Source organism: Patella vulgata, chromosome 1 (assembly GCF_932274485.2).
Source record: "Patella vulgata chromosome 1, xgPatVulg1.2, whole genome shotgun sequence".
NCBI lineage: Eukaryota > Metazoa > Mollusca > Gastropoda > Patellidae > Patella > Patella vulgata.
In genome coordinates this window covers 11,608,761-11,636,719 of record NC_065879.2, presented here as the reverse complement: position 1 = coordinate 11,636,719, position 27,959 = coordinate 11,608,761, and the positions used below count along the sequence as shown (strand labels likewise).

At 35.4% G+C, this 27,959-nt stretch overlaps 1 protein-coding gene across 2 annotated transcripts in view; it reads right to left on the bottom strand.

Annotated features, from left to right (window-relative positions):
- Positions 1-1,465: 1,465 nt before the first annotated feature.
- The window catches only part of LOC126808655 (band 7 protein AGAP004871), a 75,014-nt gene continuing 48,520 nt past the window's right edge, over positions 1,466-27,959 (bottom strand). For both annotated transcript variants that reach the window (XM_050533568.2, XM_050533569.2), the window contains exons 5-8: positions 10,147-10,350; positions 8,301-8,356; positions 6,791-6,869; positions 1,466-5,811 (exon numbers count right to left, since the gene is read on the bottom strand). In XM_050533568.2, the coding sequence (XP_050389525.1) occupies positions 5,626-5,811; positions 6,791-6,869; positions 8,301-8,356; positions 10,147-10,350 (525 nt within the window). In that variant the 3' untranslated portion in view covers positions 1,466-5,625. The remainder of the gene's footprint in view (positions 5,812-6,790; positions 6,870-8,300; positions 8,357-10,146; positions 10,351-27,959) is intronic.

Below are 27,959 nucleotides of genomic sequence, written 5' to 3'. Positions count from 1 at the left end.
GTTATATGTGTTGATAGCACATGATTGATTAAGGTTGGGTTTTTTTTAACAGCTGCATGCATGTTATTCGATTGCATTGGTATTAAAGAGCTATTACAATTTGAATTGATTTTTTTTTTTTTTCAATATAGTCACATCAGGGTTGCTGAAATTCAAGAGAGAGAGAGAGAGAGAAATGGGGTTTAACATCCACTTGACACAGACTAGTACTAGATCATTTTGGGACTAACATATATATATATGGTTTAATTTTATTTCAATAATTTGCTTGCACGTTGGAAGAAACTGGAGTAACCAGAGAAAACCCACGAGGTTGGAAAGGCAACCCTACTCCTTGTCACATTCAAGCAGGGATTCGAAACCATGCCACTTGACTCGATGACAGACCTTGTGATTTTATACGCACGCGTTAAACCACTAGAGCACCTACACACACACCCCCCCCCCCCCAATTCAAGAAAAGAGAGAGAGAAAAATTGGGTTTAGCGTCCACTCGACACAAATTAGGTAATTTCGGGACTAACATATGGTGTGATTTTATTTCAATAATTCGTTTGTGCGTAGGGGTCTTTAGCAGTGGGAGGAAACTGGAGGACCCAGAGTAAACCCACGAGGTTGGACAGGCGACCCCACTCCTTGTCACGTACAACCTGGGAATCAAAACCATGCCAGTTGACTCAATGACAGGCTTTATGATACAGCGCACACGTGCTAACCATTCAACCATCCCAATTCAAGAAAGGCCATCCTGGTTGCTAATTGAAATTAAAATATAGGTCCTCTACACTAGCTTGAAAAGTTGAGTTAATTTGTCTTAATAACTTAGATAATTTTGAAATTAAGATTATATTCAAAATTTGATAAGGCCTGTCCTGGTTGCTAAATGGTGAGTTCATTCATATGATTCAATTTTATTTCAATAATTCACTTGTGCGTAGGGGTCTTTAGCAGTGGGAGGAAACTGGAGGACCTGGAGAAAAACCCATGAGGTAGGACAGGCGACCCTACTCCTTGTTACGTACACACAGGGGATCAAAACCACACCAGTTGACTCAATAACAGACCTTGGGATACATTCAGCCACCCAACCCCACTTCTGATTAACGACTGGCTTTTCCTGTAAGTCTCTTAGGTGGAAGCAGAGGTAAAGTCCCCAGTAAAAAGAAAGAAGGCATCAACTTCAAGGATCAGTTAATTTTAGATGAAGATTGAGTAGGGATTGGTTGTGTTTAGGTAATTAAGGAATAAGGCATCAACTTTAAGGATCAGTTAATTTTAAATGAGGATTGAGCAGGGATTGGTTGTGTTAAGGTAATTAAGGAATAAGGTGGGTGAGGTGTAGGGGTAGAGGGAGAACAAAGTGTTTAACCTGAAGTGAACTTGTTTAAATGTAAAATATCATTAATTCACAACAAACAGAAAACCCAGTTAAAATATGACATACACACAAACAAGAAAGCTATAATACAATTATAACTAACAGTATTTTATTCATAAAATATTACTTCACACAAAGTCAATTAACATAATTTACAAGATAACAAATAATATCAGCTATAGAACTGTCTTAAAGGTAAAGTTCCAGATTTATTACCTGATGTTTTATTACTTGTGTGTGTTAGGTATGCAAATTAGATATCCAACTGTATGGAGAGAGAGGGATGGGGTTTAACTCCACTTGACACAAACTAGGTCATTTTGGGACTAACACATGGTTCAATTTTATATCAATAATTTGCTTGTGCTTAGGGGTTTTTAAAAGTAGGAGGAAACCAGAAAACCCAGAGAAAACCCTTGTCACGTACAATCGCAGAATCGAAACCACGCCAGTTGACTCAATGACAGACATTATGATACAGTGCGAACGTGCTAACCATTCAGCCACCTAACACCCCTCCAACTGTATGGAGTATTACATCCAATTGACAGAAACTATGTCATTAGAACTCAGGATAAAACCCACGAGGTAGGGAAGGCGATGCTTCACCTTGTCATGCCAAAATGTATGGAATAACCTGATTCTATCTGCATTGTTTTATAAAGTCATTCTTAAATGATGGTCAAAATTGTTGAACTGGGTTATGGATCAAATAAGGATTCATCCTCCAGTGTTTGACCTTATAAACACAACTGAATTTCTTATAAGGGAAAAGAGGGAATTTGATGGCCACAGGTTTATCTAAGGACCACTGTATTATCATGATCTGGTTAGCATGGCAGATCATGTATGTACATAGAGGTATAATTTATTATGCCTGTTGTAATTCTGTACAGATTGATTCACACCCTCACTCAACTTTACGACTAAAACATCAAAAGTTGTTTAAATCAAAAATTTAAAATGATGGTAAGCAATACGCATACACTGTCTTTGACACTGCACCATCATTTGCGAGCTGCTCCCACATAACCAGGCTCTTGGTCATTTTTATAAAAATAGAGCTGGCAGCATATTTGAATAATCCACACAGCCTAATCTTTCCAAAAAGCAATTCTTTTTAAATTTGTCGTATCATCTGGAGTTAAGTTCGGCTCATTCACAGCAACAAGAAGCCATACAGTTTATGCTTTTGTGCCTGTAGTACATAATGAAGTTGTGTGACAAGCGCCTGGTTTTGTGGGAGTGGGTCACATTTTGTCAGTATAAGCACTAATAATGTATGAATTTTGTAATTTAATGCCTGAGAAATGAGCGCACTCCCTCAATACAATAGGTATATCATTATTTAAAATATATACTTGAGCAAAACCTGAGAGAAGCGTTACCTCATAATATATGTTTTAACTAGCAGATCACCTGGGATAAAAGTAGTATAACTATGAAACCGGAAACAGTAATCCAAAGCCACCACTACAGTCACAAATATTAGTATATATTAATAACTTGTCAGACATTGATGAAGTTGTAACTTTATGCCAGACATGTATTTAATATACATGTATCAATAACACCCCCGGAAATCAGTGAATGACAAAATGACAGCCACCATGGGAATTGGGCCTAAAAAAGCCTGAGCATGTACCTGACAATATCTGTGATAAGTGGCTTAGTTCCAGGCTATATAATTAAAATTAGATTCAATTTTTGCTTGGTTTATTTTTTTTTCTGGTTTCTATGACAATTTTGAGATTTTCAATTGTTTCAGACAATCAAATTCTAACCCTAAACCTTACAGATTTACCGGTTCTAAATCCCCATAAAAAGCAGCCATTTTATAGCAATACAGACAGTTTGATTGGCCAAAACGTTAGCATGTATTAAAGAGCCGACTTCAAAGATAATGTCAAAGTAGAACTAATAAAAATAAGTGAAACATAATTGATATCAGATTTTAATCAGATCAAAATGCAGCCCTTTATACCAGTACAGGCAATTTGATTGGCCAAGAGCTGATTTCAAACCAAATATCAATATGGTTACATTAAAAAAAAAGAAATCTATTTGGTATCTGATTTTAATCATATCAAAAAAACATAGAACTTGGTTCTAAAAAGATTTCGAAGTTGTTCTCTTCATATATTTTGTTTCATTATGATATTGTACCTTTAAGTACTGAAAAAAAAAAATTAAATTAGTGAAGATTTCTATGTAAATATGTACAATACACTATACACATGAACTTTTATAAAAAAGTAAATTTTAAAAAAAATGATGATCCTTTTGGTTAAAAGATATGTTCCCTTGAGCACTGGGTCACATGTTTGATCCTCTAAATTTTGGGACCAGGAACTAGACCCGATTTCACTAGGCAGACTGAGGTTAAGAATTTACACCACATTCAATATCTTTGATCCAGAAACACAAAACTTTGCACATAGTTTCTTATTGCTGTATTTGATACATTAAAACAACCCAAGTTTTATTAATGGCTATATTTTAGTAAAAATAAGACAAATAATTTTGTGTCAATTATTAACTGAAGTCTGAGAATATTATGTGAAACCTTTCTCTGGTCTCCAACTGGTATTGTTTGTGATCAGAAAAAATCAAATCATAGACTCAGACTGCCTGACAAATCCACAAGAGGTTAAATAATACAGAGTGTCAACCAGTGAATCTGCCATTGATATCAGAACACATTGCTTGGTAACATCCATTGCAACTGTATACCATAATCACAGTTACATTAATTAATACTTGTAAATTGTCCGAAATCTTCCAGTGAAGAAGCTCTAAAGACCATGATTATCGAGGATATCTTTAAGAATCTAAATGTTAAAATTATTAATAAATGAATAATGAGATTATTAGTAATGGCTGAATGCTCAACTCTTTCCAAAGCCTGCCCTTAATTTTTTAGGACTGATTGAAGTTTTGGTATTTTTGGAAGTACAAAAATTTTGGTTACCTTTTTTTTATACCTGGATGTTCAGCAATAGATTTTGCTGCCAGAGAGCATTAACAAGAACCATAACTCAAGAAGAAATGAATGGAAAGAGAAAATGTATTTGATGAGCATTCATTCCTATAATCTGAACAGCGCTTATAGAGATTGCACGATAACATCAGAACAGCATTTATGCGATTCTACAAAGTTGTTATCATAAATTCAGTAAGCTTCTTCAGCTCCCTAATGTAAACATCATATCGTTGGTGAAGTGTCAAAAGAGTGTATCTCGGGGAAATTAATCAAATACACTTTTCGCATTTTTTAAATCTCCCAATTAATATGTACATTTCTGTCTAAGCTGTGTATCTCTACGCCAATTAGAACTGTTCTGGGTATCATGTGTCCAAATGTTGTATCTTGATTTGTGGTGTTAAATCCCATTTCATTTCATTTCATTCTGATTTGTGGAAATTTTGAAATGCAAAAGGTTCTATTTCTTAATCTTTAGAAATTCTTAGGTACACCCTTTTGACACTTCACCGACGATATATAAATTTTAAAAAGATCTGATCCTGACCAACAGAGATGGCACAGTGACCACCTGTTGGCATATAAAAAGTATAAAGGTAAAGTTGAGCATTCTGCCTTCAAGGGATGGCTTTGAATTAATATACAAAGGTTTTTCAACAGACTGCATTAGTCCGACAACCTGTACATAAACTAGTTTAAAAAAGAAATGGTTCCATTAAAATTTTTGATCTTGTCAAAAAATTGTGTGTATATCATTTAGGGTAACCATAACAAGACATTCAAATAAAAATACATACATAACTGGTATTATTAGACGTTTCCACGGTAACCACTACTGATTAGTAAGGTGCATTATACTTTTCAGTTCTGTGGTCTTAAAAAATGATCTGAATGAAATTGTTATTGTTATTTTGTAAAGATAGATTGCCAGACAATGAAATATACGCCTACAGCAGCTAAGTCATCCAAGCAATCTATAAAGGTTGTTGCACATTTAAATTTTTTTGGGTTGATAATGTGTGCATTTTCATGACGGAAGGAATTTAAGTCTTTAAATCACCAGGATCGAACCTGGTACGCCCTGGTTAGTGGGTTATTACCGTGGCACCCTGTCTAAAAAAAAACAAACCCTGTGTATAAATTTCCAGACAATCTGATGATAATTTCGTCTCTAGCAACAAGGGACAGACAGACAGTGGTGACAACAATATTCAACAACATTTCAATGTGGGCGTATAAAAATCAGTTAATGACATTTCGGTTCTCATTTTACAAAATGAGTCAAAAGATCCATAGGTAAGGGGAATATAATTGTCGAGTTTTTCTCCGCAGAGATAGAATTGAGTGTCTGTAGATATCGAAGCTGTAAGGCAGCAGGAGAGTCAACCATAATATCGGCAGCTTCTTTTAAAGCTTTAGATGCTTTCTGTTCTCCTTCAGCGGCAATAACCTAAAACAGAAAAAATAAAATCTGAATATTGACATATTTATATCATTAATTTGACAAGATAACAGCTAGGCTGATGTCCCTGGCCTTAGTCACAAAATAAATAGATGACACCCATTAATTCCTCAGTTATCCATTCACAAAGCATTGCTTATCACTCTGCTTAACTTGAGCTATCACACAGTTATCCTGTCCGAAAGAAATGAAATGAAATTTAACGTCCTACTGTTCTGCTCTGATTGGGTTAATGAAGACGGGCATATGCCATACAGTGTGATATGAGCGTAATTTTGCCCGGGCAGCGGCACTATGGCTTACTCTTACATCAAATTCCAACTGCCAGGAGGTCTTTTAAGTGCATGCCAATGTGTACACGGGACCTCAGTTTTTCATCCCATCTGAATGACTAAACATCTGTCCTTGTCAGGCCCTCTGTCCCACACCACTGACAAGCGGAAACCGTGTCCCAAAGAAATGAAATGAAATGTAAAAAAATGGGGTTTTTTATGTTCTACTCTGACTGGGATTATGCTAAAGCATCCACAAATCAAATCAAATGGCAGGGGACATTGAAAGGGAATTGCGGGAGCTAGATAAAACCCACAATTTTGGGGTTTAACATCCACTCAAAACTAGCACTGGGTCATTTCAGGACTAATATATAGAATATTTGGTAAAACCAAAAAATGGAATTTAACGTCCACTCAACACAAACTAGGTCATTTCGGGACTAACATATGGTTCAGTTTTATTTCAATAATTCACTTGTGCGTAGGGGTCTTTAGCAGTGGGAGGAAACCGGAGGACGAAGAGAAAACCTGCAAGGTTCAACAGACGACCCTACTATCCAACCATGCCAGGCGAAACCATGCCATCCAAATGTGTATAAATCTGAAGTCAATCAGATAAAAATAGTGTATCCTATTAATTATTGTATCTCAGATTTCAGTGTAGTCATATCAAATTATAATTCATACTATACCTTTGCTCTGGCTTCTCTGGCAGCCTCGGCTTCAGCAGCCATAGCTCTTTGTAACTGTACTGGCAGACGAACATCTTTACTGTAAAATAAAAGTAAAACATATATATGTCATAATCAAATATCAAATTAGCATATATATGGACAGACTATATATATGAATCATGAATCCATCATATTAAAAATTGAAGTTCATCAACTGATGCACAACTGTCCAAAAAGCGAGATTGCCAAGTTTCAAATTGGGGGACCATTAGATATTTTTTTTGATGAGCTTAGCCCCAATTAACATTCCAATTTGATCATCAACATTCCAATTTGATCATCAACATTCCAATTTGATCATTAATATTCCAATTTAATCTTAATTTTCTGCCCTGACCCGGCTAATGAAGACAGCATACACTATGCAGTGTGTTATGAGTGAAATTTTGATCTACAGCAGACTATCATACCCATCTCCTTGTTTATTCCACCTTGATGACAATCTGATTAAAACACAGATCCTATTTCGTTTCGTTTTTATAGTTCAAAATTTCGTTTTATTTGTCTTTACTACACTAGGATCTGGAACAGTTGTTATAGAATGCTTGTTCTGGATGATGTGAGCTATTAGCCAATGAAACAGTCTGTTACGACAAGTTTTTGACGTGAGGTGCACGGAACTGTGGGTAATGCCCTAGAAACATCAACGCTGATTGGTTAATCAAATGTCTGACATCATAGGGTCAAAAGCTACTTGTATGACCTCTGACGCAACCTTCCACTACAACCGGTAAGATTTTCATGTAGTGTAGGCCATCGAAAGTACTTGTTATTCGAGACTTAGCCTAACTTCTCCAGTAAATGGCCGAAGCGTTCTAATCTACTTAAAATCTGAGCTATCCGATGGCCTAGAGAGATGATTATGGGCTTGGTCATGTGAATAGATTTCTAAATAATTGTTTATATAACAATTTAAGCCAATTTAAAGACCTGCAATAGGCTGAAACTACTGCTCCGTCAAGTGTCTAAAACCACCCAAATCACGAGAATAGCTGTGACCTTGGGCGGTTTCAAAAATGAGCTACAAAACTCAATGTAAAAAAGATAACTGTTCTTTTACTTTTCAGGGATTTAGGATAGTCAACCTTTTTATGTACCACAGGCTAAAGGTTACGATCAAGCAATGAGTTGTTCTAGAACAGAAGACATGAATATGTCAGACTATTAGTCTACTTCCAACGTTTTATACTAGCTGTATTTGAAATGAAATGGAATGGGGTTTAATGTCCTACTCTTCTGCTCCTTAGTTGTCTTTCATAATACATGAAAGACAGAGTCCAAACAACACTTATTCCTAATAAAGTTTAAATATAATTACACTTATTCCTGATAATGTTTTAATATAATTACACTTATTCCTGATAATGTTTAAATATAATTACACTTATTCCTGATAATGTTTAAATATAAAATTACACTTAATCCTGATAATGTTTAAATAAAATCTTTGATAGAATGGTGGACTTACATTTCAACACGTTCTACTTTAATACCCCATCTGTCTGTAGCTTCATCCAATGTATTCTATAAAATAACAATAAATTAACTAATCAGTCATTTTATAATTCGGTATTTTCATTCACCATTTTGTAACAAAATGAAATGAGGTCTTAAGTACACTGTTAGGCACCGACTGGGCTTATGAAGACAGGCATACAGCATGCTATGAGAGACATATGCCCGGGACAGTGGCACTACAGCCTAAATTGTCAAGGGTTCTTTTACGTGCACATGGGACCTCAGTTGTTCGTTCCATCTGAACGACTAAATTTGTAACATTCATAATAACACAATAATCATTGTAGCAAATTGGTTATTGTGAAGGTACTGGCACCATTAAATTTCTCGTAAAAAATTTGATTATAATGAACATATCAGCACCATTAAATTCCTTGTAACAAATTGGTTATTGTGAAGGTACTGGCGCCATTAAATTCCTCAGAACAAATTGGTTATTGTGAAGGTACAGTACACCTTGCATAAGTCGGATTAGTATAAGTCAGATCTTTGCTCAACTCGGATAAAATAGTTTGGACCCTTTGATCCTGCACGTTTTTCTTATTAAATTTCTGCCCGTAAGTCGGATTTCCCAAGTCAGATCTTTGCTCAACTTGTATCAAAATGTTCGGTCCATCTGATCTAATTCCGTCTTTTTTCCGACAAAGATTTGATATTGAATGAATGTGAAAGAAATTAATGCTAAATACACAAGATAAAATGATACCAGGGGCCTGTTTCACAAAATTTTAACTAAGATAAAATCCAAATTTTAGTAATTTGATTGGATAATATTAGATTGATTTTAGTGCTTAGCCAATCAAAATTGAAGTATCTGCTAAAATTAGATTTTATCTTTAGTTAAGATTTCGTGAAACAGGCCCCAGGGTTACAGTATTAAAATGTGATATTTGTGGTAAGTCATTTATCCCTTTGACACTACTTTCAACAAAATAAAAACCACAAAACTAAAATCCTCCATCCCGCATCAAATGTTATGGAAGGAATGTCTGGGAAGCATGTTATTTTTTGTGCATGGCCTAACATCAAAAACTAATAAATCACAAGAAGTTTTTATCCCATTATTATCCAATTATTTGTCAAATCTAGGGGAAAAAAATGTGTTCATTTACCTTAATAACTGTCATAGATTTGTTTAAATAAAACAGACATCATGGTATTATTTATGTACATATTAATATAACTTACTGTCATTAATAGACATGTTACAGTAACTAGTAACAAGTTAATACTAACAGATGACTCCTATAACCTCTTAAAGACAGCCCTGTAACTGACTGTCATTTATTGACATGATACAGTAACAAGTTAACACTAACAGATGACTCCTATAACCTCTTGAAGACAGCCCTATGTCATCATTTATGTAAATATCTAGGTGGAATTAAAATAATTCTGATCTTGAGACCTCACACATTACGATAATTTTTCATGCCTATTCGAAATTGTTTCTTGGTGTTTGTAGTTCAATGTCAGTTACAAATAATGGATTTTAAGATTTTAAGTAACATTTGGGCCATATTTTCTCCCCCCCGCACCTCCCCCCCCACGACAACTTAAATAGATTCAAATACTTTTGAATTAAATCTAGACATATCCAAACTTCATGAGCCAATTTTAGCCCTTTCCAATCAATGCTAAGATGCAGACTTGACTGTGTTCCTTATGTAGGACTTACTCCAAATCAGGAATTGCTCCAGGAATTTTTACAAGGCCCACCCCCCTGTCCTACGGTTGAAATAACCTGGCTCTGCCTCTAATATGCACAATTTCAACAACTGATATATGAATCTCACCTGCATGTCCTGACTAATGATGTCTCTTTCAGCCAGAATTTCTGTCAAATTTTTGGTACCAAGCACATTTCTGAGAGTTGTCTGAGCCAGAAGTTGTGTGGAATGAGCAGCATCTGCTACATTAGCCACAGAAACTGTTGGATTGGAGATTTTATAATAAACAACAGCATCCACAGATACGGTAACACTGTCTCTTGTTAAAACCTAAAATATATAAAAACAATATTTCTAAATCACAAATTATTTTCTACAAAAAGGAAAAATATAAGGAACATTGGTTGAGTCAGTGAGAGAGAGAGAGAGAGAGAGAGAGTACCAATATGTCATTTTCAGATATCAAATCTATTCAATAAGACACTTGCATGCAAGGGTCTTTAGCACAGGACAGGAAGGAACATGATAACCGATAACCTGATAAAAAATCCATGATGTTAGACCAATGTTAAGACTGGCAGTCCTAACAATTTAAAACATACGACTTTGATTGCTCAGCCCCCAAATCTATGGTTAAGAGTACATTTAGCAGATGCTTGTTGTCCCAGCCAAATAAGTAGATGTATTACAATGCCAGATCCCTACATCCTGCACCAATGACGAAAGGGAAACCAGGTTTGTAAACAGAGATGAACTTTCACACCCAACACTGGGATCAAACCCGGGACATATTCACCAAGACTCAAGCAAACCCGGAGCCACAGTGGCTAAGTGAGTAAGATGCTGGTTAGCTAGTCTGGAGGTAGCGGGTTCAATTCTAGTGTTGACCGAGAAAGCTCTTCTTGATTTTCCTGCATGGTTTCCCCTTGTAAATAGTGGTGGATGGAGGGCCTGACAAGGACAAATGTTTAGTTGTACGGATGGGACGAAAACCTAAGGTCCTGTGTACACATTGACGTGCACGTTAAAGATCTCATGGCAGTTGGAATTTGATATAAGAGTAGGCTGTAGAGCTGCTGTATGGCGTATGCCCGTTTTCATTATCCCAGACGGAGCAGAACAGTAGAACATTAAAGGGCCAATCCTGATAATATTTTGGAGAATAAAACTGCTTAATTTTGAGTTAAAATCCCATAAAAGCCTCTACCTGAGGGCCTAGCAACTAACTCAATATATGTGATACGTTTTCAAATAACTTAAACCTGTCAATCTTCATCTGGAAGTGGAAACCAGTGTCCCAAGCTGTATTATGCGGTGTCTGGATAAAACCAAGACTTTTATTTTATAAAAATAATGTGTCGGTGAAATTTACCTTTCGTTATCAAGTATAGCACATCCCCCTTGGGTCATTCACTGTATGAACCTCAAAAGGAACAGGAATCGATTATCAGGTCACCCGTCAAAAAATTGACCCGAAATCTTAAAAGGGTTACGTGTCCGGATAAGCAGTTTTGAAGTTCACGTCCAAACGAATCATTATTTTGTGCTAAAATTTTGAGAAGGGGTATATACAACATTCCTCTATATTTTGGCGTTTAAAGTTCATACGTACTCGGACTTTTATTTTGTAGTCTTTGTTCAAATCAGGATAGTCCCTTTAAACCTCATTTCATTTCATTTATTTCCAAGTAATCCAAGACATATTCACCATCATCACTTCAAGTAGCACATTATCAAATATCTAATAATTATGCCATTGTTTTGTTATCAACTAATTAATCAAGTTAGAAGACACCAATTCTGATTTCAGCTCAAATTACAATATTCTGTGTAACGATGCACAATGGATAACAGTCGATCAGTTTCAATAAGAATTGTTATATTTTCTAGACAACTGATTAAGTTTTAACAAAAGCCTGTTTGGAATCTATCAAAGAAATCTCTATGGTAATACACTGATGCAGAATCAATCACTCGGGTAATTCTATACCAAAGATTCTCAGCCAATCTTTTCTTTAGTTTTCTTTTATTCATAGATCTTTTGGTGTCTGTGTTAAGGTCATCACCGAATTTCTTTTTCAATTAGTCAGCATTTAATGACAGTCACAACAATCAGTCATGTGATACAAACACCTTAAGGAATATATTCGTTCACAGCCATTGAAGGCTATTTTCTTTGTTCAAAAAATCACGGAAAATCAAAGAAAAGCAACCTTATTAGCATAATAGAAGAACAAAAAGTAAATTAGAAAGGTTTTGGACTAAGATGTGAAGTGGGTCATTGCGTAATCATACACAAAAAGTAGAATGTTTCAGCAAACTTGACATTTGAAGATCCTTGAACTTTGCAACTCAATTATCACAGCTAGACATTTCAGTTGGAAAATACACAATTTCGTATTGGTTATGATATTTTCTATCGAAGAATCTGAGAGGTTCCCTGTTGGATCAGGAACCAACCGAAATTAGTGCCGAAAAATGTAGTGTATTATTTGAAAGCCTTGATAAGATGTATGAAGTTAAAGGACAATATTGAGTGTCTGTCATTATCATATATATGTCACAGAACTGGATAAACACGTTCCAAATATAATTTTAACAAAGAGATCATCACTACGATAGATGAGTAATTGAGATTTCAAGAAACGGAAGTGACGAAAGCAAAACCAAAACACAAGTTATCCTTCTATATAACTGACTGAAGTGACGAGTGATAAAAGATAGACAGGCGAATTTCTGCTCACTAATAATTTCTTCAAAGACCAAAAGTTGTTATATGAGACTCTGGGAGGATGGGAGGATATTGGACAATTAAAAAAAATAATTGTCACTAGATAAGAGAAAACGAAAAAAAATAGAAAAAGTCTGTGCATTACCATGTTTTTATTAAGTACAGAATGAATAAAAACAAGGGAATGTATGGACTATTTCTAATTTTCTATTGTTCACAAGAATCAAAAGTTGTATTATTTATGAAAACCCCTAAAAATTCAAAATACTAGATGATATTTGAGAGGTAAAATTCCTGAGATGAGATCAATTTAATTCAACACTTCTATTATTCCCTGAAGCAAACACGGACGACCAATTCACTTCAAAGTAAACAACCAGCCATTCCCTGATGTTTTAACGCTGGAAAAAACTAATGGTGGTCAATCAGTCTAATCTTACAGACGACAAATTGAGCAAACGAGCTGTGATCCTTTCTTATCAATGTCTCGCTGATTAAATTAACTAACTGTAAATCACCATCATCAAGTCGTATTTATACTAGACCGATCAGCAAGTGATCGACCTGTACAGCCATAAAACTTTATCCTACTGATATTAAATGTCTTCTTCATCATTCATACCTTGATCAAATTATGGACCGATTCGTGAAAGAGCCGTTAGATCAATTAAGTTTGCATTTTTTATTTTCTACATGTTATAAGGCTAAACCTAATCAGACAGGTTTGACTGTAACAGAGAGAGATAGAGGGGAGATTTCTAATCAAAATGGTTTGACTTTAACAGAGATAGAGGGAGGGGAGATAAATAGGCTCAGGGCGAAGTAATTTGACTGAAATTTTCAACATATTCCCTTTTCATTATCTATGTTTTATCTAATATAGTGAGAACCATCAGCTCTATATCTAATCTTACATAATGCCCCTTTAACTGAGATACAGGATTACAAAGTCAGACACACAATCTCATTCCTAATGGGTTGGGGGGGGGGGGGGAATGTAATATTTAACCTCATACATAACTTTAACACTTTTCAGACACTTTTTTGTGTGTAAATTTAAAAAAAACAGGGATACTGAGATTGTTTCAGGCATCATTTCAGTAAAAAATTCAATATAAGCAGAATTAATTAGATAGATGATTAAATCATGTAAGTATATGTAATGTATCATCGTGAAACCTATTGGGTAAAATAGCTTGAATACATGCATGATGATCAAACGTTAATATCTTTTGTCACCTATATTAAATCTGAACTTTTTATCTCAAAGCTACAAAATCAAATTAAACAAAAGATTACAGCGCCAAAAAAACCCCAAGACCAGGGCACTTTAATAGTTTCTGTTGCTTAACCTGTGTAATATTGAAATCTGATAGAATAACAGAAGCCATGATATCAAATTAAAAGGTTTCAGCAAAATATTTAAAAAAAACTTGGTACTAAAAAGGTTTCTGATTGCTGCAATTAAATCTGTTCCTTAGTATCAAAATCTAACTGGAAAGCAGAAAGTCAGAAATAATCAATTGGAAATCGGAGGATTTGGTTTTCTCCTTATTGTTGAATAATTTTATTTTCTTTTCACACAATTTTACCAGATGGAATTTTATAAACGAAAAAACTGGACTAAAGAAAGAACAATGTATCAAAGAGCTTGGAACGAAAGGGGTGCAACAGCTCTCGCTCCCCTGGGCTTGCACAAAATCAAATTTGGGGCAGCTTTTTATTAGGTGCCAAACCTAATCAATTAGCTTTAATTCCTCATCTCAGTGAGAGAGAAATACGGTTTAACGTCTACTCGACACAGACTAGGTCATTTCAGAACTAACATACGATTCAATTTTATTTCAATAATTTGCTTGCGCATAGGGGTCTTTAGCAGTGGGAGAAACATGGAGGACCCGGAGAAAACGAGATTGGACAGGTGACCCTACTCCTTGTCACGTACAACCAGGGATTTGAAACCAGACCAGTTAACTCAATGACAGGCCTCATGATACAGCATGCACATGCTAACCATTTGGCCATCCAACTCCCCCATCTCAGCGAGTCTCAGTGGCTCATATATTTATTTAGAAATGTCGACAAGTATTTCTATTGGAATACTGTAAGTAGTTTAAGATGATAGCAAAAGTTTAACTTGACCGTACGAGTGCTATTATTTAGCAGACGATGTTTATTACCATTTATGTAACCAGGAATGACCCCTTACACGAAGTTATTCATCTTCAGAACCATTTCCCATACATACAACTAATCACTCTCCTTAATTTCTAAATCACTCTTGTTGAAACTGGAAGAGTTTTTTTTAGGGGAGTGATTTTTTTCAATTTGTTCATTAAAGTAGCTAAGTCTCTAACTCAATTTCATCCAAAATCTTCAACATTGAAAACACGATTTATTTGCCAAATTAAATCAACATTCATGTTGTGGTCTTACTGGAAAAAGATGGGCTTTTGATATCCAATATTTAAGACAAAATAAACATTTTACCATTGGTACATGAATCGTGTACCATAATGCGCTTCAGCCCCAGTTGTATCAAGAGACTCGAGGGACGAGGCTAGACACATTGCACCAAATCAAACAGCGTATGTAGACTGGAATAACCAGACGCTAGAAATGTGCACTCGCTTGAGACTGCTGGCTTATTTCGCCAAACATAACTGATTTGAAATTTGAGTAAAAACGGAAAACATTGAATGTAAATCAGTTTATATACATTCATATTACAGTATAATATGCGTTGCGACCCACTTTTGTCAATTTCTAGGTCCCAAATGTTAGCGATTTAGCTCCTTTAAAGGGAGCTTTTTTGGCTCTCTAATAAAATATAAACAACAACGACTGAAGACCTGGCAAGGAATGAAAGTCTAGCTGTACGGATAGAATGAAAGATAGGTTGCCAGGCAACGAAACATACGCCCACAGCAGCTAAATCGTCCGGGCAGTCAACAAGAGTTGTCGCATATTTTTAATTTTCGGTAATGAAACATTTATAATAGTAATACACTAAAATCTGATTATAAATTTAAAGTCAATCGGATATTAACTTTGGCCTCTAGAGCGTCCAAAAGATTTTTCAAAGTGAACAAGGGCCATAACTCTGGCAGTAATTATCGGAAATCGCTGAAAATCAATAGGATTCTTCGTCTCATGACCTTAAACACTGTGTATAAATTTAAAGTCAATCGGATATTAACTTTGGCCTCTAGAGCGTCCACAAGATTTTTTGAAGTGATCAAGGGCCATAACTCTGGCAGTAATAATCGGAAATCGCTGAAAATCAATAGGATTCTTCGTCTCAAGACCTTAAACACTGTGTATAAATTTAAAGTCAATCAGATATTAACTTTAGCCTCTAGAGCGTCCACAAGCAATGTGGGCGTATAAAAATGATGAATAATAGTAAATGAATAATCTGATCGATATTATTATAAGCACTAATACTATTAGTACAGATACATGCCTGTAATAAGCGGTGTGTAGACATAATGTAAACTAAATGATCAATGGGGTAAGATCTGATTGCTGAATGTGCCTACAAGTCTTTGGAAGCCTGTAATACTAATGTTTGCATGTACGTCTAAGTCGCTCAACATCAAGTTTATTGACACATACACATCAAGCGCTCCCTAATGCTGAGAGATCAGACAATCTTCGCGTGCAACCCTTGACATCACTCGAGCAGACAGCCCTTAAGCATCAGGCTGTTAATTAGTGACACCCTCTCATTTTTGTCCTGTGCATGGCTCCATGGGTGTTTTTCAAGGAAACCAGTATTTTTCTAGAAAGATGGGGAGTCTCCACTTTCCCAATCTGATTAAAATACAGATCTATATTTCGTTTTGTTTTTTATACTTTCGATGGCCTACACTACATGAAGATCTGACCAGTGTATTGGGCGGTCGCGTCAGGGGTCATATGAGCGGCTTTTGACCCCATGACGTCAGACATTGATTAATCAATCAGCGTTGACATTTTTGGGGGTTTACCCACAGTTCCATACAGAGCACACCAAGAACTCGTCGTAACAGACTGTTTCATTGGCTAATTCCTGAAATCAACTAGAACGTGTTTAAATCAGATAGCCACTTTCCATACTTTATTGGAAATAACCACCCGAAAGTATCTTTAAAATATTTTGGGGGTAAAAACCTGATCAATGATCAAATGAAATGAAATGGGGTTTAACGTCCTACTGTTCTGCTCCTAACCTGGGCTAATGAAGACGGGCATACGCCATACAGTGTGCTATGAGGGAAATTTTGCCCGGACAGCGGCACTACGGCCTACTCTTATATCGAATTCCAACTGCCAAGGGATCTTTTACGTGCACGCCAATGTGTACACGGGACCTCGGTTTTTCGTCCCATCCGAACGACTAGACAGCTTTCCTTGTCAGCCCCTCCGTCCTGCATCACTGACAAGGGAGAACCACGCCGGAAAATCTGGATGAACTTTCTCGGCCAATGCAGGGATCGAACACCCGACCTCCAGGCTAGCGAGCTAGCGTCTTACCCACTTAGCCACGTGATCTCCTGATCAATGATCAGCTTAAAGTTAAGTTAAAGACTGTGTTTTGTTTTGAAGTGGAACTACGGTAATGGGTAGCTGAACAAAGTTAGAAGTGAAAGATGAAACTATATCCCTCTTACTGAAAACATCCGGGCTAACATGATATAAACAATAGCTAAGCCCCATTTAGCATTAGTGAATTACTCATAACAAGCTAATGCTAAGTTAAGAAAAATATCCTGTTAAAAACAAAGATAGGTTGCCAGGCAACAAACATACGCCCACAGCAGCTAAATCGTCCGAGCAGTCGACAAGGGTTGTCACATATTTATTCTTTTGTAGGTAATTAGGGGAATTTGATAGACAATTTCATACAGATGACATTATAATTTCCGTTGTTTGAAGGTTCACAAGGTTCTAAAATCTAAACAAGGGCCGTAACTCTGGAAGCAATCTATAGAAATTGTTCAAAATCGAAAGGCTTTTTTCGTTTTAATAATTCGTTTTACTAATTTAAATGATACATATAAATTTCATACAGATCGGATAATAACTTTTGTCGTTAGAGCATTTACAAGGTACAACAAAGTGAAACAAGGGCCATAACTCACGTCGTAATTAATGGAAATTGCTGAAATTCAATAGGCTACTTCATTTCACTAATTTAAATGATGCATATCAATTTCAAACAGATCGGATGATAACTGTTGTCATTAGAGTGTTCACAATATTCAACAAAGAGAAACAAGGGCCATAACTCTAGATGTAATTAACGGAAATTGCTGAAATTCAATAGGCTACTTTGTTTTACTAATTTAAATGATGAATATATATTTCATACAGATCGGTTGATAACTCTTGTCATTAGAGCGTTCACAAGGTGCAACAAATTAAAACAAAAGCCATAACTCCAAAAGAAATTAACGGAAATTGCTGAAATTCAATAGGCTTCTTCATTTCACTAATTTAAATGATGCATATCAATTTCAAACAGATCAGATGATAACTGTTGTCATTAGAGCGTTCACAAGATTCAACAAAGTGAAACAAGGGCCATAACTCTAGATGTAATTAACGGAAATTGCAGAAATTCAACAGGCTTCTTTGTTTTACTAATTTAAAAGATGCATATAAATTTCATACAGATCGGTTGATAACTTTTGTCGTTAGAGCGTTCACAAGGTGCAACAAAGTGAAACAAGGGCTATAACTCCAGAAGAAATTAACGGAAATTGCTGAAATTCAATAGGCTTCTTCATTTCACTAATTTAAATGATGCATATCAATTTCATACTGATCGGTTGATAACTTTTGTCATTAGAGCGTTCACAAGATTCAACAAAGTGAAACAATGGCCATAACTCTAGATGTAATTAACGGAAATTGCTGAAATTCAATAGGCTTCTTTGTTTTACTACTTTAAATGATGCATATGAATTTCATACAGATCGGTTGATAATTTTTGTCGTTAGAGCATTCACAAGGTGCAACAAAGTAAAACAAGGGCCATAACTCCAGAAGAAATTAACAGAAGTTATTGAAATTAAATAGGCTTCTTCATCTCACTTATACAAACAACATATATCAATTTCAAAACAATCGGTTGATAAATGTAGTCTGTAGAGTGTTCACAAGAAATTGTGGACGATGGATGGACGGACGGACCGACGGACGGACGGACGGGGGCGACGGCAATATACGACCACATTTCTATGTGGGCGTATAAAAAACAAACTCCAGCTGTGTACTCGATGTGCATGCAACAAAAACTTTGACAGTTGGATTTTGATGAAGCATAGGCGGAAACGCTGATGTCCTGGTAAAAATTTCTCACAGTGCACTGTTTAGCAGATCCCAGTCTTCAGGTGCCTTATATATATTTTGTGTCATAATTTGTACTTAAAGATACATTATGTAAGATTTAGATAAAGAGCTAGCCATTCTTGCTATAATATAATAGTTCAAAAATAGATAATGTAAAATGAATAATTTGAAAATTTCATTCAAATTACTCTATTGCGAGTGAAGATATTAGCTTTTGAAGGTTTGACAAGACGTGTGCAATAATTTCAACCACTGTACTGGTTGTTTGAAGCTTTGTCTCATTCCTCCATTTTTAGCTTAAATCAAAATATGGCTGAACCTTTCTAATCTATTTAATATCAGAGAAATCTGATGCCATCGAGAGTTGATTATGGCCTGGTGGATAAGTTAAATAATGTCTAATTAATAATTTATATAACATTCAGGCCCAAAGGAAGACCTACAATAGGCAGATTTAGCTCTTGCATAATGTATTTTTAACAAAGTCTGTGACAGGTGCCTTAGGTCCAGGCTTGTACATATAAAAAGGATATATGATTTTTTTTCGCTTTTTAGAAGGATAATTAATTTTGTTACCATTTCAGAAATGTATTAATGACAAAACTAAGTGTGAAACATTTCACAAAATCAATGATTTTTGATGACTACAGCTGATTGTACATTTATGGATTGTTTTTCATTTCAATCTAACTACAAATCGTCCCTCTGTCTGGCAAATCTATTCTAGTGGAGACAGAATCTGAGCAGAATTAATAATGTCAACTTACATAAAAAAACTGTGACATTAAATTGTCAATTTATTTTTGCTGGAACCAGAAATTTGAATTAATATAAATCTCTCAAATGATATTATCAAATAAATGTAACAGTTACTTCCTAGTTCAAATCATATTTGGTCTTAATGGTGCTATTATAGAAGCTCTAAAAATAAGGTCTTTTTGCGACTATGCTGTTGTGAGGGAGGAAATGAAATGAGGTTTAACGCCCTACTGTTTTGCTCCAAACTAGGCTAGTGAAGACGGGCATACACCATACAGTGTGCTATGAGGGAAATTTCGCACGAACAGCCCACTACGGCCTACTCTTATATCGAATTCCAACTGTCAAGAGATCTTTTATGTGCACGCCAATGTGTACACGGGACATCAGTTTTTCGTCTCATCCGAATGACTAGACAGCTGTCCTTGTCAGGCCCTCTGTCCTGCATCACAGACAAGGGGGAACCATGCCAGAAAATCTGGGTAAACTTTGTGAGGGACGAAGAGAGATTAGAACACACATAAGGGATAAGAGAGAACAGAACAATTTTATTAAAGTAGCAAAACGCCCATGCAAACCAGAATAATGTGTCATTCTTAGTCATCTGTTAATCACACTAATTGGTGAATATGAATATCAATTAAGAAATTCTAACAGCACCGATAATAATTGTGATTCTTAAATAATAACCATTTTTTTTATCTCTGTTTAAAGGCTCAATACCACTCTTGTTGTAACTGAATAATATGTCCCAATCTTTATTCTGGTCAACAAATTGCACTATTTTACAATATTCCAATTAATTGATGATACAAATTTCATCTTAACACACCTAATTTAAAAAATTGGAAAAATTCAACTAAATGATTTGAAAAGCCTGACGTAAAGCTTTTCAAATGTGACTTGGATTTAAAAATATTTTTGAACCCTCTGGACAAGTAAAATAGGATTTAATGGATAATTTACACAACAGGTAGGACACTAACACATCTAGTACTTAGAATAAGGCTATTTTTTATTTTCTGGAGCTGTCAAGCCAGCAAGAGTGTCTAACTCGGCATCATCAACAGTCTTTGAATTTGTAAACACGACTTACTGGTCAATTTAAATACACATTGATGTTGTTATCTTAACATGAAAAGATAGGCTTCTGAAATATCCAATATTTAAGACAAAATGAAAATTTTAAAATTGGCACACAATTCACGTGCCAGAATCCTTTTGAGCGCCATTTGTAATGAAGCGACTCGATGAACAAGCCTAATCATTACCCACAGGAGAATACTACAGGTGTAGACTAGAATAACCAGACAGCAAAGACTGCCTTTCAATTTCGCATATTTTGTCGAACATAACCGATTAGAAATTACAGTATAAACAGAAAAGATTGAATGTAAATCAGTTTATATACATTCCTATTACATTATTATATGCATTGTGACCCATTTGTGTCAATTTCTAGGTCCCAAATATTAGCAATTTAGCCCCTTTAGAGACTTAGCTGCTTTAATTACTGGAAGGGTCAGTTAAAGTTTAAATTTGACAAAAACCTGTCTCTAGTATAAGAGGGTGATACATTTCTGTAAAAATATAAACTCCAAATATGTATTGAGATCAATGGTATAAATTCTGTAAATTCTGACAGACAAACAGATGGAGAGAGAACACATATAGTCGCCTCAACTAAAAAGGTCTCATGATAAATGTAATCACTAGAAATTGTGGATGACTGACTGACAAGACTCGCCATATTTCGACACATGGGCCTACATAAACTAATCAATAAATCTTATATCATTCTGCAAAACACTGTGTTTCTTGAGGTTACTAATTCAATTTTCTGTTTGACTGAATTTATTTTCAGCAGAATGTGAATCGCAACTTTTCTAACGTTTCAGCAGTCATGTCTGTTACAATTATGTCAATAACATCAAATTACCCTTGGTAGGAGATAAGCTTCAAATTGTTGGCACTGATAGAAGAAGACACAGTGTTTCAGCGCTGATATTTTTAATACAGTATAGATCAATATATAAACTTATGCCTCCAGAAAATAACAGAGATAAGAAATGTAGCATAATGGTTTGGATTGTAATTTGACGGAATATAAATCCCTAGTAATATAGGAATCTCTAAAAGGAATAACAGTACAAAAATGGTTGAGTTATGTTCAGTATTTACAAAGATATCAGGATTTAAAAATGTTCCACATTCTCTGTAATCAATATAAACAAACCAGTCATCTATGGTTTTTGCCCAAATATTCTGATTTTGTTTTCTTAATTAAATGCTAAATAAGAAACCTGAGTACATTTTAGAGTGGATTAAGTAAAACTAGATATCGTACAAAAAAACACATGTGTTTCCAACTCCAACTGTCAAGGGTTCCTTTACATGCACTCAGGTGGACGTTATTCTACCGTGCCATCCGACGTTAAACCCCATTAAAGTTCCTACTTTTCTGCACCGACTGGGCTAATGAAGGAGGGTAAAGACCATGCAGTGTGCTATGAGGGAAATTTTGCTAGAACAGCGCCGCTACAGCCTACTCTTATATCAAATTCGAAATGTCATGGGTTCTTTTTACTTGCACGTCATTCTGCCGTGTTATCCGAACAACCAGGCACATTTTCTTTGTCAGCATAACTTGAAAATGTACGCAGGTTCTTGTTTATTTCAATAGACTAGGACGTTAACATCTACAATCAATACACGATATTTACTTAGGTCTATAAATATCATCAATCATTAGTAAACAAATATTTATCCAATATAAAACTTGGATATGTCATTACTGAAACAGTTCATGGGGCAAAATCCTTTTTGAAACAGTTCATGGGTCGTACTCCTCACTGAAACAAGTACATCATAATATGGACCAGGAAACCATAGTATGGACCAGGAACTGACCATTTTGTTGGATGAAATTCAAAAATCTAATTCACCAAACCGATGCAGAATTGTTCAAAGAAGAAGCATGCCAATTTTCATGTCATCGAACTTGAATTGATGGAGCCTTAGGCTTTATCGAAGAGTGTGGCGCCAAGAAGAACAAGAGGTTAGCAACCAGTTCCTGGTCCAAATATTCATGGGTCAAACTCCTTATTGAAAAAGTTCATGAGTCCCACTTTGAAAAAGTTCATGGGTCATACTCCTTATTGAAAAAGTTCATGGACTCCTTATTGAAAAAGTTCATGGGTAAAAATCCTTATTGATTAATGAAACGAAACGAAATGGGGTTTCAAGTCCCACCGTTCTGCTCCTATACTGGGCTAATGAAGATGGGCATACGCCATACAGTATGCTATGAGGGAAATTTTGTCTTGGCAGCAGCACTATGGCCTATGCTTATGTCGAATTCAAACTGTCAAGGGATCTTTTATGTGCACGCCAATGTGTACACCGGGCCTCGGTTTTTCGTTCCATTCGAACAACTTGACAGCTGTCCTTGTCAGGCCCTCCGTCCTGCACCACTGACAAGGGGAAACCACATCGGAAAATCCTGATGAACTTTTTCAGACAATGCAGGGATCGAACATGTGACCTCCAGGCTAGTGAGTCGGCGTCCACCCACTTAGCCATCGTGGCTCCCCTTATTGATAAAGTTCATGGGTCAATCACCTTATTGAAAAGGTAATAGACTAACATCAAAATGCAATGGGATGCCGTAAGGTTACTGCTAATCAGCAAATAAATAATCTAATTACTGCTTGAATATAACATTTGTAAATCTGACAATAAAATTTGACACACATTGATTTGTCAATCCATACAGATCATCATCATAATATTTACATTAAATAATTTAAAAGTCATCGTCAATTAAATATATCTATATACCTTAAACCACAGCAATTAGTCTTGTTTACGTAACATTTAAAATTATATATTTTTTTTTAGAATAATATAAACCGAGTTAAAGGTTTTCAGGATATAATCATATTAATCATACTGTATTTTAGCGTTCTATAAACACAAGTTAAAGGTTTTAACCACATATGGTATTTACAGTGAAATCAACTCAACATCAGGATTAATGAATTGTAAATATTACTTGTTAACATTTGCTGTGAAAATGCAAGATGGGTTCAGGGTGTGACTTTTAATTAGTTCGTTTCACTCGTTTATTAATTTGTTTAGTAATCAAATGTGGTAGAAGGGAGAAATGGGATTCAACACATCGCATAATAACTAGGTTAATTCTGGACTAACATCTTTCTTTCCAAAATTTGCATGCATGTAGAGGTCTTTATTAGTGGGAGGAAACTGAACAACTCAGGAGATAGGCCACAAGGTTAGGCAGGTAACCTTACTCCTTGCTAGTGGTCAAAACCATGCCATGACAGCTCTTTTTCAGTCAACTGAAATGTCTCTTCCAACTACTACATGTAGGTTTAATTCGTGGTAATGGCTGATATTTTACTTATAACCTTCTGTGACAACAAAAAGACAAAAAGGCAGATCAACAAAATATAAATTCCATTCATCATAAAGTAGAACGGTAAACCCATTTCATTCATTCATACAGCGTGGGCCTTTACTACTATCCATCATTACAGTAACAGACAAGTGAGGGCCTTTACTTCTACCCATCATTACACAACAGACCAGTGAGGGCCTTTACTTCTATCCATCATTACAGCAACAGACAAGTGAGAGCCTTTACTTCTATCCATCATTACAGCAATAGACAAGTGAGGGCCTTTACTTCTATCCATCATTACAATAACAGACAAGTGAGGGCCTTTACTTCTATCCATCATTACAGCAACAGACAAGTGAAGGCCTTTACTTCTATCCATCATTACAGCAACAGACAAGCGGGGGCCTTTACTCCTATCCATCATTAACTCATTTATTCCTAATATTTGTTTAAACTTTGCAGTTATTCATTTGCTAGGTTACATTATCATCCCAATCATATACTGGGTTGTGAAATCAGATTAAAACTTTTCATTATATTTACTCTAGGCAGCTTAGTTAACAGTAATTATGTACAAAAATAATGCTTCTAACTAATGCTCTATCATTGAGGTTATTATCTTACACTGTACAGAATCTGATGTGTAAAGAGTATTGGTAGTCATGGTGAGAGAGAGAAGCCAACGCGCAAGCAAATTATTGAAATAAACACAATCTGATTAAAATACAGATCTATATTTCGTTTCGTTTATTTTTAAACTTTCGATGGCCTACATTACATGAAGATCTGACAAGTTGTAGCGATACGTCGCGTCAGAGGTGATACGAGCGGCTTTGAACATATGATGTCAGACATTTGATTAACCAATCAGTATTGATGTTTCTAATGGATTACCCACAGTTCCGTGCAAAACATGCCTAAAGCTCGCCATAACAGACCGTTTCATTGGCTAATCCCTCACACTATTCAGAACACGTCAATGATACCAACTCTTCCAGATCCTAGTGTAGTAAAGACAAGTAAAACGAAATTTTGAACTATAAAAAACGAAACGAAATAGGATCTGTGTTTTAGATTGAAATAAAAGTGAACCATATTTAGTCCCGAAATGATCTAGTTTGTGTTGCGTGGATGTTAAACACCATTTCTCTCTCTCTCTCTATTTTTCAGCACCAACTGAGCAAATGAAGAGAGGACGTGGTTGCTGTGCGTAACAAGGAAGCTTTTGTCTGAACAGAAGTGTTTAACCACCTAATTTACATTGAATAATAACTGCCAAGGGTTCTTTTACGTCAACGCCAACACGTACACAAGAATTTAGTTTTCATCCCATCCAAACAATTAGACGATGCTTTTTGTCAGGGCGTTGCTCCTTGGGCATACAATCAGTCAAAAATTTGAGTTATTATCAAAGTTTCTAGCAATGACAATTAATTCCTTTAAATAGTCATAAATCAATGTTTAACTAAACAAATAAACCGAAAATTGATCAATAAATCAGTAATCATATTTAGAATTTAGATAATCAAAACAACATTTCTATGTGTAAAATTTGAGAAGGTCATTTTATCCGAAAGTACACAAAATCCCTTGTATTGATTGTAAAAAAAAAATAAATGAATATATTTACGAGATTATCTTTTCTCACTTTTAAACATTTACACCGAGATGACTATAGCCATATTGATTGGTGGGCGCTATTGCGTGAAATCAATTATTGTCTGATATGCTGGCTCCCCTGATGGATATAAGAATCAACAGTTGATTCAATATTCAATGATAAAATAGGATTAGACCTATTTCAGAACAAAGTCAATTTAAAGTCAGCAACGAATAATGGTATATTTAACTAGGCCTTTATTCACAAAATCTTAAACTAAAATATTTTAAAAATACAGCAACTTCATTGGCTAAGTTTTAAAATCCTAACACAAATTTGAGCTTTTATCCAATAAAAATGCATTATGTTTAAAATATTTCAGTTTAAGATTTCAGGTACTAAGACTGTTGTGTTTTTATAATAAGAGAGTGTAGTGTTCCTACATTTTATACATACTACCAGCCAAGCCTGGAAATAAGGCACCTTTCACAGACAGTGTCAAGCACAGATTCGGGCTTTGTCAGGCCCTAATCTGGTGCCTGTCATTTTGTTCGGCACTGATTTGTCTGTTTTATTGATATTATTAATACATGTCCAGCACTAAGTTGACAATGTCAGGTAATGTTTCATTAGTGCCTGACATTTTGTCAGGTACATCTAAAACTGTTATTCACAGCTACCAGCCAAGCCACCTTAACGTTTTGCCTCATTAAGAGTTTTAAAGTAGCTAAGCCTCTAACTCAATATCATACACAGTCTTTGACATTGAAAACACAAATTATTTGTAAATTTAAATCAACATTGATGTTGTGACCTTACTGGGAAAGATGGGCTTCTGATATCCAATATTTAAGACAAAATAAACATTTTACCATCGGTACATGAACCATGTACCATAATGTGTTTCAGCGAAATTTGTAATAAGAGACTAGAATAACAAGGCTAGACATATTCCATGTGAAACGGTGACGCCATATTCTTATCTGGAGAGCATGGGCAATAAATACTATTGGTGTAGACTGCAATAACCAGACGCTTGAGACTGCCATTCGATTGAGACTTCTGGCATATTCGCCAAACATAACCGATTAGAAATACAGTAAAAAAAAGGAACGACTGAATGTAAATCAGTTTATATACCGGTACATTCAATTTACATTATTATATGAGTTGCTACCCATTTGTGTCAATATTAGCGATTTAGCTCCATTAACGTTGCTTACTGTGCAAAATTGTTAAGTCAACTCGTTTAGGGACCTGGGATTCTAAAACTGGCTAATTTGCCCTTCTTTTGATTTCAGATGACAAAGATAAGCTGGCTTAACGATTGCCATAATTGGTCTTTCGAAACAGAAATTTAATCGTATGGGTGACTATAAAAATGACATGTCAGATTCAACCAATACAATATCTATTTTGGTCTAAATCCCAAGAGGTTTAGCTCTTGATATCTAAAAAACTTCTGAGTGAAATAAGATTTCTTTTTTAAAAAATAAAAGTAAAGCCAGATTTGTAATTATATTTCTGAATAGGTCATGTCATACTTAGAGATTTGGATGAATGTCATCATATCTAGATCTCTGCCTCTTTTCAAATTCTTTATATTATCACCTTATAAAAATTCAACCAATCGCCTGAGAAACAGGATCAGAAATTTTAATCTTTGATAAAACATGAAGGTATCCTGGTGATCAGATCACATCATTGTCAGATATTTAAATAACAAACATGAGGAGACATGATGAATAATCTTTGCCTCAAACTGTGAAAATCGTATCTGTTTTTTGCAAATGATGTAAAACAGAAGAAATACACTGTGAAAGTCATCAGAATGGCCAACTGTGAAAATCTTATCATCTGTTTTGCAGATGATGTAAAACAAAAGAAATAAAGAGAGAGAGAGAGAGAGAGAAAGAGAGAGAGAGAGAGAGAGAGAGAGAGAGAAAGAGAGAGAGGGAGAGAAATGGGGTTAACATCCACTCATACAAACTAGGTCATTTGGGTCAATTCTATTTCAATAATTTGCTTGTGCGTAGTGGGGGGGGGGGGGGAACAGGAAGACGAGGTTGGACAGGTGACTCTATTCC